This window comes from Kryptolebias marmoratus, linkage group LG13 (assembly GCF_001649575.2).
Source record: "Kryptolebias marmoratus isolate JLee-2015 linkage group LG13, ASM164957v2, whole genome shotgun sequence".
Lineage (NCBI taxonomy): Eukaryota > Metazoa > Chordata > Actinopteri > Cyprinodontiformes > Rivulidae > Kryptolebias > Kryptolebias marmoratus.
In genome coordinates, this window is record NC_051442.1 from 14451765 (window position 1) to 14463873 (window position 12109).

The 12109-nt window shown below is 38.0% G+C and overlaps 1 protein-coding gene across 2 annotated transcripts; it reads right to left on the reverse strand.

Moving 5' to 3' along the window:
* Positions 1-1246: 1246 nt before the first annotated feature.
* Positions 1247-10539, reverse strand: LOC108245243 (histone acetyltransferase KAT5). Of its 2 annotated transcripts, XM_017431993.3 has the most exons (16): positions 10450-10539; positions 10303-10369; positions 8970-9038; positions 8573-8709; positions 7296-7346; positions 7002-7070; positions 6126-6338; positions 5971-6045; positions 4771-4833; positions 4269-4517; positions 4063-4152; positions 3829-3969; positions 3621-3714; positions 3369-3528; positions 3200-3281; positions 1247-1515 (listed from the first exon to the last, which is right to left on the reverse strand). In XM_017431993.3, exons 1-16 carry the CDS (start codon positions 10477-10479, stop codon positions 1381-1383), a joined length of 1725 nt encoding a protein of 574 aa, XP_017287482.1. In that variant the 5' UTR covers positions 10480-10539; the 3' UTR covers positions 1247-1380. The 2 variants fall into 2 exon arrangements, with proteins under 2 accessions (XP_017287482.1, XP_017287483.1); XM_017431994.3 differs by lacking the exon at positions 7296-7346.
* Positions 10540-12109: the final 1570 nt, after the last annotated feature.

Here is a 12109-nt window from a genome sequence, read left to right on the forward strand (position 1 = left end):
TCAACAAGATTTTCATATCAAACGTTCAAGTCACACTCATGTTTTTACATAAATATATACCAAATTATTTAAACAGGGCAAATTCACCATTTTGACATGTAAACAGAAGGTAAAATATTACTTTAAGCTCTTTCCTGTTGTGCAGCCTGTTAGATTAAAAAAAAAAAAGGAAACAAAAACCTGTACAGTCAATTTACATTCATCTAACAGTTCGGCATGACTTGTTTTCAGTATTTACAGAGGAAGGGAACATGTGTTACTTGAGAAACTTAATTTAAGTTGTGGAATATAATATGGATAAACACAAAAAAAAAAACTGATCAGAAGTCAGCAGTTTGTGAAAACAAAAAGACGTCAGTGATGATTAATGTTTCCGTTGTTGTTGATTAACTATATTTTATTTATGTGCTGAAACCATAGGCAGCCTGAAGATGATTTAGTTCAGTTAAGAGAAATTAAAATCTGTGAACTCAGCGAGCATCACATATGTGTGCAGAAAATCCCCAAGCTGAACAAAAAAAAATACAAATCTTAAAGAAAAGAAATTAAAGTGTTGTGCAGATGGGGGCAAGGTTTGGAGATGCAGCTGCCAGGAAAAAGACAAAGAGGACACATATGGATGCAGTTACAGAGAACATGGAGGTAGTTGGAGTGAGGACAGAGGACGCAGAAGACAGAGTGAGATGGAGGATGATTATGTGGCGACCGATGAAGAGGGACCAGATGAAAGAAAAAGAAGCAGCAGCAGCACAGGTATTCTACTGTTTAATGAGAGCGGAAGATCGACGGCATTTTACGCTAAAGATGAAAGAATTATGACTTCATCTGGGAAATCTAAGTAGCATTTCTGGACAGAATTTTGTTGAATATTTACGATTTTCTTTTTTTAATACACCTAAATGTTCGGATGAGACAGGATACGCAGAAATCGTAGGTTAAAAAGACATCTTTGAGTTGGAAAAAAATTAAAAGTGTTACAAAATATGGATTCATTGACAAGAAAATTTCAACTGTATGTAGAAACTAAAGCCACCCCTGGGAAGCCTGTGTTTGGAGTTTTATTATGACACTTTTAATCCACCTAAAGTTAATTTCAGGGCTTTTCTTTTTTTTTAAGGAACAACTAAACGTCCACACAAAGTGTTGGATATTTTGCTGCATTGCTTGGAACCAAGATTTTAAATTCACAATACGTAAAAAGTGTTCTTAATAAAAGCTTGTGCATCTCAAGTGTCTCAGTGTTCGCTTTTTTTTTTTTTTTTTCCTATTAGACGAGAATCCGGGTCCACGAAGATTTGCTGAAAACGACTCGACAAAAATCTTCATCCGATCCGACGTCTGAAGCCCTGGCTGGAGTGCTGAGGAAGCCGGACCGGGACTTCACCACTTGCCCCTTTTGCTCCAGTCCTTCGGAGTGAAGTGAAGACATTTAGGATCGATGCGCAGGTGCCTCTTCTGCATGGCCTTCTCGTGTCCGTCCACGATGTCCTCTGACAGAGTGAGGATGTACTGACCCTGGGTTCACAGACACAAAGTTTCAATATGTTTTACATCACAGTGTGGACATTTGTAAAATACAAACTTAGCATTTAGACGTATTTGTTGCAATGTCATTCATACGGATCAAAATAATAATTCATGAAGAAAAACCTGCAGTTTTTTTCTCATATCGTTGGTTAATGCGTCCTTGAATTTAAATTTTGTAAGCCTGGTTGCCAATTACCACGAGTGTTTGTTTACCTGCCGAAACAGCTGAAGAGACTGAAAATAGATCAGCAATGACGACGTCCACGTAGGAGCCATTTGGGATGAATTTGATGGTTCATGTTCAAAATGGTAAATGGACTGTGCTTATAGTGCGTTTCTAGCCAACCAGGCGACTCAAAGCGCTTTACAACACAATCTGCCCTCATTTACCCATCCATACTCCATTACATCTCTACAGAGCTAATCTGAATAAATCATTCTACAGAGGCTAATCAGTGCTTTAGATCTCCCATCAGAGGCAGTGAGGGGTTCAGTGTCTCGCCCAGGGACACTTTGATGTGTGGCTGCTGCCGGGAATCAAACCTACGACTCTTTTGTTGGAGAACAAATGCTCAACCACTGATCCACAGCCACCCCGATCATACGTACACTCAGGTCAGGTTGAACCGATAAACTTATCATGTGTTTGAATGCTGGGCTCCATCTTTACGACGCTCCACCGCCCAGCCTGATGCCTGGTATTCATTAAGAGTCGTCGTACTCGTTTCTCTCTTTCCTCACATTCACTGATATTTTCACTGAAACCTAAACGTCTTCTCCTCAGTGTCATGCTTGTCCGATTCTGCCATATTTGTTTACCTACAGACTACGGGGCAGCCTAATGGAGGCCAATCACATGACTCAAACTTCCACATGGTCTTCAGCGGTTTCAGCCGAGTGTTTGTTTACATTGAGCGCGTACCCCCATTTCAGAATTGCATATCAATTCTGTTTTGGAAAACTACTGGAGCGAGCCCTTTCAAATTGCAGCATTTGATGCAGTTCAGGATTTTATTTTGTTTAATTTTATACTTTGCAACGAGTACCTTTAATTAGTATGTCAGGTTTTTTTAAAATTAGAAAAGGAGAAATTTAAGACTTTAATTGCATGTTATTTGTACTGTAGAAAAGAGAGCATTCTGTAACTTTTAAGTAAAGGATTGTGGTGCAGATAAACAGGACTGAGTGTGTTTTATCTTTTAAATATAGTGTGTTTGAAAGATATCTTCATGACAGCTAACCCACATTTATTATTAATGACTTTGCTTATGTGACTACAACTGTAGGTTTGTATGTAATTTATCTCTTGTATTCTCATTAGTAAAATCAATATCTATTTTAACTGTTTCAGTTGTGACTATAAGACTAGAAAGAAAAGTCTGACAGGATACATAAAGAAAAGAAAAAAAACAATTTTGTTATTGACTACTGCCGAATTGCTTTGTTACAATGACAATAAAAAGATATTCTGTTTAATTATTTTCTTACTTCAATGAAAAGATCAAATATAACAAATTAAGTGCCATCTATTATTGATGTTTAAAAAAACAACAATAAAAATAACACTGAGTTAATCGTTCATTCAACACATAACACCACCCTGTTGTCTAAAATCTAAGGTCTTAAAAATGTCCATTGTGAAGCAGAAGAGTGTAACCAGTGCAGCTCTCACCTTGTAATAATTGATTAAGTTGAGATACTGAAGCGTTGAAATCACATCTTCTTTCTTTACGCTTGTAATTTCACTAATCTCACTGTTCAGTCGAACACGACAAAAAGAAAGTTAATTTTCTGCAGTGAAACCGATTCTTCGAAGGGCTGCTGAAATAACCATCTCTTACTTGATAGTAATCTGCGGCCTTTCTCCGTTTTCAGGTTTGAGGTCCATGAGAATCTCCAGGATTGTTTGCGACCAGTAGGACCGGTACGACAAGAGGCCGAGGTCGGACAGCGGCTTCTCGGGAGTGCCCGTCTTCCCCTCCACCTTCGACAACTCGTAGCCTGAAAAATCGCCCCGCATTAAGTGTTGGAGGGATTCAAGTTTACAAGTATTTCCTGATCACGTGACAGCCGACTTTAAAAAGTGTACTCACTGAACTCAATGAGCAGTTTCCCGTAACCTCTGCGCTGATACGGAGGCAGAGTCAGGATGCAGGCCACGTTATAATCTTCAGTCGACTCTTTTTCCTGAAAACAAAGAAGAGAAAGTTTGACTCTGGTTGAATACAGAACTGCTATCGTATCTTTATGCGTCCACTGTGCAGTCCGGTAGTTTAAGAAACCACTTCACAATCTGAGTACCTTAGAGAAGTAGCCCACTATGTGGAAGCCTTTAGAATCGTACTCCGTCATTACGTAGAAGAGGAAGGGGTCTGTGTCGTAGTACAGCGTTTTGTGGTCCAGGAAACATTTTGCAAGTAAACACAGGTTCTGGGAATAATTCTGAGAAATTAAAAAAAAAAATGGGTAAGAATCAATGTGAAACAGTAAAGCAAACAAAATGAAGAGAGGAAATGAAACGACCCCGTTGCGCACTTTGTTTTTCCTGCCGTCAATCTCAAAGAACGAGATGGTGCCTTTGCGGTAGATCTCGTTGCCTGGAGGATGTCTTAAATTACATTTGGTCTGAAAATGAAAGGAAACGGACATTTTCATTTACACTTTGCAGTTGGAGGGTTAAGGCACAAAAAAGGGGAAATTCACTGAAGAATAAAGCTACATGACGGCAAATGAAATCTTACCAAATGCCTCTGAAGACACTTGAGGCTTTTGACGTATTTGAGACAGAATTCACAGAGGTAGAGGATGGGCAGCGTGGTGAGTTCCTGTGGGTACGGTGAGAAGTACCAGGGCTTCAGTCTGTGCCGTCCCAACTCTATACACTCAATATTTTTCATCCGGGTCACAATGTCGTCGTGGCTGCGGTCCGACACCAAACTGCCCGTCATGCGGGGCGCAGTCGGGATGCCATCAGAACTGTCCTGAGAATCCTGGTGAACCATATGGACATGAAGCACATCAGACAGCAGCAGATAGTCTTTGTTCAGAGTTAAACAGAAGCTGTTCGATCAGATTAATCTTTTTTTTTTTTTTTCATACATTCAGATTTTATTAAGTAACCTGATAAATCATCAAGAGCGTTCATTTTTACCAGGAGGATTACACCTGGGTCAGAGGCAAGCAGCACCTCTGTTTTACTGGACTCACAGCTGAATTTGAGCTGTAACAGGAAATTTAACATACCTCGGGTGGTGGCAGAAAGACACTGGCACTTTGAGGCTTGTTGTACTGCAAAACCTTTATCATCTAGCAGAAAAAGACAAAAAAAACACAAACGTCTGGAAACTAAAATTATTAATTTTACACTGAAAACTACAGTTAAAGAGGAAAACTGAAAAGACTTAACTTCAGCATTAAATAAACAGAATAGACTCCAGTATGAGGTTCAACACGAGCTCACCTGCAATAATCATAAGCAGTGACAGAGATTGACAAAAGCGACTGAAGAAGTGTGAAGACAAATGTTCATTTAAGGTGAGACTGATGTTAATTAACCCTTTGGAAACTGGACACCAGCTGCAGCAGTTACTTGAACAGGTGAGCTGTTCAGGTGCAAAAAGCTCAATGGAGTCAACAATGCCAGTGGAGGTCCAATTTGCTAAATTAAATAGGTTATTGTCATGCAAAAAAGAAGAAATAAAAACTGCTTTTCGCTACAAACACAATCATTTCTTGTGACCTCTCATAACTAAAAACATTTTATCATTTTGTACAGAATCATGAAACTATCTATCTATTGTGTTTTCTCTGAAAACTAAAAAAATGTTAAAAGTTTAATACTCTGCAAAGCTGTAGAATAACAAATAGAATGTGTTATATTATCAGCAAATATTAGACAGACTAGCAAATTATTATTTATATAAATATCAAAACAACAAAACTAAAACATTGCAAAAGAATAGATTTTAAAACAAATCCAAAAGCCAGAACCAAACAAAAAGCAGCTATGAACATCACAGCAGACAACCTGTAAAGTAAGAAAATTGGGTACCAACTAGAAATCCTTCCCACAAAACGCCACAAAAAGACAACTAAAAAGTCAAACACGTCTGTTCTTTAAAATAATTATTATTCATAATTTTCGTTATTGTTGTATTTAAGATTTGTATTTTGAGAAAAACATTTTTAAACTTTACTTGATTTGCTCAGTTTTCACTTTGACTTTAATGTAATTACAGCCCGCATGAAGAGGCGGACAGAAACTATAAAGTTTTCTTAAAGGATTGTGACAGAATGTTAGCATAAATGGGTGGCATTTTAAGTTCACCATCTGTAAAATTACAAGCTATGAATCTACAAAACAAAATAAAAGCAGACACATCATTTTTCATCTAAAAAGATGAAAAAATAAGCTGACTGTAGAGCTGAAAAGCCATCACGAACCTCGTCGGCTCCCCCGCAGTTCGCTTTCCTCTTTCTGCCAGGCTGAGAGGGGATGATGCGTCGGGCCGTGCCGTTCTACAGGAAGAAATGTGACGTTTTGATAACAAATCCACTTTGTGCAAAACGGGAGCATTTTGTAAATGATTTGTTTTTACCGTCGTGAGCGAGGCGAGCTGGTCATGGTCTTCTCTGGACTTAAACGTGTTGGTGTCTCTCACGGCGGGAAAAACGGCCGCCTGAGAGGCTTCCGCCGAGCTCGGCAGAGAGGGAACGGGGGTGACGGGGGGCACCTGAGTCGCCACGGGAACGCTCTCTACCTTCCTCTTCTGCGGCAAACATGGGTGGTGGACATTCAGCTTACATTCAGCCTGACCAGAGGCATGAGGGTCAGTTTCCAGAAGTCACACACACATTTCCACATTTAAAGCTGCGTATGGAGAATCTCATCCACAAAGTTAACACACAAACTGGTGTTTTACCAGAAGTTTGTGCGCCAACGGTGATTAGTGTAAATCCGATTAAAAGCCACAGCAAATCACAATTTATTTGTCTAAAATACGGTCATCTCCAGGTTAATTAGTGTGCTGTAAATGAGACCTCATTTAAACCTGGCATTAAGATGTAATCAACACAATTGTTGCTACAAACTTGTTAACTCACACAAAACAGTTTTCTTCATGTCCTTTGGTCCTGCTTCTGTACTTCATGACGTGGGATTATCTATATAATCTATAAAAAACACCTTCAGCACCAAAAACAAGAGTTTACAGCCACCCTTTAAGCTTAAATATGGAGTGACAAGTTCAAAATATTCACCTGGTAAACACTGGAATAAACTGTGTACTAAACCAAGAGTATTAGAGATTGAAATAACTGAATTATCGTCTTTGTGTCCTCAGCTACAACTCTTTACATCTTGACTCTTTTGCAGTGCAAACCTGAGCCTGTAGCTGCTTGACTGTATAAAACATGTTAACACCAGGTTTAAGGAGGTCTCAGTAATCTCTAGAATGGGTAAATTCAACTTGTACCGGAGTGGGGAGGGTTTTGCCTCTGGAAGGAGGTGTGGCAGATTGAAGGTTGAGATCTAGACTCTTCCTCTGAACACAAAGGAAGAGAAGGAAGGGGATTAAGTGACACACACGTTGACCCTCGGGATAACGCTCAGATTTTTGTAAACAGTTGACTCAAATCATGATTTGACAAAAATTTAAAAAAAAAAATCAGACACAAAGGTGGTAAGAATATGTTTTCAGTTTCTGCATTTTTTTTTTCTTAAACCAAACAACACTGTTTATATTGGAACGGATGTTAATCTAGATTACCTGTTTCTTCTGCACAGCTGCGTCATTGTTTGTATCTCTTCTTTCACTCACCTCACAAGAGAAAACCAAACAGATGTTAAGGGCTGACACTGGGTGACAGTGGGGCAGACTGCAGTTATTTATTTTAATCATAAGATTACATAATAAGAAACCTGTCACAGGAAAAAATATATACATTTAAAATGACCACGCCTTAAATTTTAGTCGATAGGCTTATAACACACACACATTGTTCTCCTTAATGTATATTTCCGGCCTGGTGTTGCAACTGTAGGGTAAACTCCGACAAACTCTTTAAATAATTTGGAGTAATTATGAAGCCAAGAGATTATGTTAGCAAATTATGGATGTTCTGAACAAAAAAAGCAGCATCTTTTGAGTTGGAGAGTGACTGCCTTCAAGTGCCTTCTTTTAAAGAAATACAAAACAGTGAAAGTTACTAACAGTGAGGAAGAATTTTGCAGCTGACAGACAAAAAGAAAACGAGAGGATAAAGCTATGAGGTGCAAACAAGAAGAGGTACAATCACTTACAGCTTTACAGAAGAAAGATTTGATTTGAAGACAAACAAATAGTTAACTTACCACCCAACCCTAACAAATCATTGCACAAAGAGCAGCTTTTCCATCAAAGATTTAGGTCTAATTGTAACGGCAGCTTCTTTAATTTATCAAAACAAAACAAAACAAAAAAAAACGTAAAAATATCAAAAACACTGAAAACATCCAAACTGGAAAACAAAACATTCTGCAGGAACTCGTGTAACTTGGGTCCTACCAACTTCCCCCTCTTAGACAATTTCAAACAACAGACATCAGAGAGCGAGGCGAAACTCCTGAATCTGTCTGTCGGACAAGAGATTTTCAGAACAATCGGGTCAATGAGACCGCTGACGCTCACAGCAGAGCTGGCCTTCCAGTCAAAGAAATGAAACACACGATGGACGGAGAGCTGCTGGTTAGCAGCAGCTGAACAGTTTGAGACCTACAGGAAATAAATTCACTGATGTCTTTGACAGCAGAAAAAAAAAGAAAAAGAAAAGGTAAATAATATGGACTGACTGTCCCTTTAAATAAAAATCGGAGCAGCGTGTAACGTTTCGCGGATTCCGTAAAACACTCGAGAACCTCAGCAGCTGTAAAACACGCTGGAATGTAAAATATCTGAAGTTATTATTAAAGTCACAACATTAACAGGTAAATGCTGCTAATCTCGAGCACATTACTGCAACGTCTGAGTATCTGAGATCAATACTCAGCCCCATGGCGTCCACTTACCACTTCCCTCTCAGGTGAACTGGGCCGGGAGCCAGGGAGACCATTCTTAGTCGGCGTTTTAGCTTCTTTCTTGGGAAACTGAAGCTTTTTGATGTCCAGCCTCTCCGTTGTGACCCACTCATCCAGGCGCTTGTTGACTTGAGACATGAAATTTTAGACAGACAGGAACAATGAGATGTTTCTGTGTTACACAGATTCACGCATGCAGTTCATCGAACCTCTGATTTAACAACAAATCGCCCACGACGAAGGTTGGATATAACCTTCATTTAGGCATTTTAACCACAACAAGAATGGTTTACTGGTGTAAAAATGCTCAGTCGTTTCTTTAATCTGCTAACCTCCCAGCCATTACAGTGACATAAAACAGTGATGAAACAAGGAAGGTTTTACTCACAGTCAATGTAGTGAACATAGTACAGCTTTCTCCCAGAAACTTCCTTCACACTTAAAATCTCAGCCAGTGCTGCAAGAAAAAAAAGCAGAAAAGTTCAAATACAAACTAATAAAACTGTTGATTTGCATTTCTATAAGCAAGAAAACACTTTTGGCGGTGTGTGAGCCTAGTTTACAACTACTGTTGAGAGAAGTAGGTAATTGTTCAGCCAGTCTACAAAATCATCTCGTTTACAGTTTAAAAAATAAAATGTTGCCCTACTTTACTGTAAACAGTAATTCACAGTTTTAACATTTTAAACAGACAGTATAGCTATTAACATCTGTGGGTAGAGCTTTTGAGATGCAGTGTAAGTGTGTTAGAGTAATATTTTATACATTTTCAGAAAAAAACAAAATAAAGTCAACCAGTTTCACCTGCTTTTAGTTACAATGTTGTGTAACAGTGAACACGTACGTGCACAGCTCTGATGCCTTTCTTTATTTACACTGCATCAAAACAAATGAGCTGTAACACAGCTTTAATTTAACGAGTTCATTTATTTATTTGATTAATACATTTTGAGTATTATATCTGTTTCTACTTTATTGTTTTACTCCTCAGCCAGTGGACAATATTTCTGCTTCTGTAATTCTTATTAAGATGAAGCCAAACTATATACAACACTGCTTTGTGTTATTCATTTATTTAAATTTACTTTTCTTATTTCTTTTGCACCATTGTATTGTTATATTTGTTTTTTTCTTGCTAAATATATCTTTTAATATTTCTTTTCAACTCTTTTTTTTGACTAGCCTATTATTTTGCTGCTGCCATGATGCAAATTCTCCAGTCAATGACAATTAAAAACCTATAGTATTTTTTTTTTATTATACTCTAAAAAGTTGGAGAAAACGTCCTAAACCTTAAACTGATTATATGTGCTGAAGTGCAATAAGAGGAACAAATACAGACGAAATGAACTTTTGTCACTAGTTGTAAATAACATGAATCTGAATCTTAATGAAGATTAAAGTTAATATTATTAGAAGATGCATCACGGACGTGTTTCGTGAAGTTCAGGCATCTACGATTAACATCCCTGTTTTAGGTTAAAAGTAATAATTACCCAATAATAAGATACATGTCAAAACTGCTGACGAAATAGCTGTCAACAAATAAGCTTCTGAATCAATAAAAGTGTCTTGAAACTGAATTCCCACCACTGTAAGGCGGCTTGTTTATGAGTGTGCTGTTTAGCTTTAACTGGAGGCCGTTGTTTCTGTTAACAACAGCTGAGGTTAGCTACTTAGCATTTAGCTTCGCACCGAGAAAACAAACGGACAACACTTACGCCATTCGTCCTCGTGCTCCTGGTTTTTACGAAGAACGGGGAGGCGGCAGCCTTCGACGATCTCCACCTGTTTTTAACGACATGTTTGTTCAAAACCCAACGCCAGTCCTTGGCTTGTAAATAACATTGTATCTTTCGAGAACCTACCGAAGATGCGTTGTCCACCATTTTCGTCATCTGTGAGTGCAGCAGCAGGGTGTTGTGGGAAAATGCCGGTCCGCGCCAAAGACGTGAAATACAGCAAGATGGTTCACTCTCCACCCACCGGAAGTCGTTAAGCCAAACCTATTTTTGAGTGCTGCGTTGCTGTACGTTGTTCAAAACATGATTTCATTCGTTAAACAAAACTATTTGAAAAATACATTTTGTTGTATGGCTAAGTATATAACTTTTTAGGTATCTAGTCATAATCTATATAGTTTGAAACCACAAGCAGGGACCAATAACTACTGTTCTAAAGTCTTTAGTTTGTCAATACAATGGTGATGCATAGAAAAGCTTCTTGTGTTATATGAAAACAGCACTTTGCATTATTGCACTGATTATTGGTCACATTATGCTTCTTCAAGTTTATGCAAAGGTAGCCCATTTTGTTTAGTTTGTATTCAATATTATGATCCAGCCCGTGGATTTAGAATAGAATAAAATGATTTTACTGTCATTTTATTTGCCGTACAATGAGTTATCCTGGTTGGTGCTTAAAATGTAAAAGATCAGACTTTAAACAGATAAAAAAATGCAACATAAACAAAAAAAAGGAAAAACAAATAAAATATATATTAACATTTAAAAAAAACAAGTGTTAATGAACGATCTTGGCAATGCACATACATAATATTGCCCACAATATTTTTGTAAAAGTATTTGAAAGTGTGAATTATCTTTTTAAAAATAAGGTTTATGAAGTTGTTGGTTTGTGTATTGATTAATCTGCAACACCTGCCAGAGGACAACAGTTCAGACAAGTTATGTGCAGAGTGTAAATTGTATCTTTGAATGTTCTGAGCTCATTAGCACTGTTTTCAGCTACATGGAAGAGACCAGCCAATTAATTTCTGTGCTGTTGATCACTATTTACTTCTGAGCAGTTACCAAATGTAAAAAAAAATATATAAAATATATATATTTAAATTATGTTGTATGTTGTATATATATATATATATTTGCATTAAAAGACATTTAAAGGGGGAGCCAGTCATCTTTCATGACTTTCATTTTTAACCCCGGGAGATACCAGAGAACAGGTGCTGGGGAACATAGGTATGGACTTTTATATTTCATGTATATTTCTCTATCTGTCTTGACTGCATCCCTTCGGGGTTTGGCTCTGTTCAGTAACTTATAAGGCTGAAGCTAAATTTGCAGAAGGGTTTTGCTAACATGCATTATGACACCAAGTCGTTGCTGCATCCTCTTAGTCCTCGTTCACTGGGTGCAGTTAGAGCTACGTTGTAGATATACAAACACATGTAGCGTCAGGGCCACCGCTTTGTCGGGCAGTGAGTTTATTGATCTGTCTCTCAGTGCTGAGGCAGAGCCCAGTAAAAGTCCATTTGATTGCTTTGCAGTACTTACAAGCAGAGGAAAATGCTCTGAATTGGTTGTTGAAATCTGGTAACCCAAGCTTCGTTCAGACCTCAGCAACATTCAAATCCAGCTGATGATGACATATTAAGTTTACTGTCATCAGTGGAATTTGAGGGTTTTTAATAAAGAGCTATGTGTGAAGATGACTGTTTTAGACTGTGCATGATGACAGAGCAAATCAGTCAGCAGCAGTATATTTACCGATGGTGATGTTTCAATG

Excerpts from the sequence above, each read along its gene's own strand:
- LOC108245243 (XM_017431993.3), bottom strand. The coding sequence starts at position 10,479 with ATGACGAAAATGGTGGACAACGCATCTTCG. Across the intron at positions 7,347-8,572 it reads GTTCACCTGAGAGGGAAGTG|GTGAGTGAAAGAAGAGATAC; the intron begins GTAAGTGGACGC and ends TTCTCTTGTGAG. Across the intron at positions 3,715-3,828 it reads TAGTGGGCTACTTCTCTAAG|GAAAAAGAGTCGACTGAAGA; the intron begins GTACTCAGATTG and ends CTTTGTTTTCAG.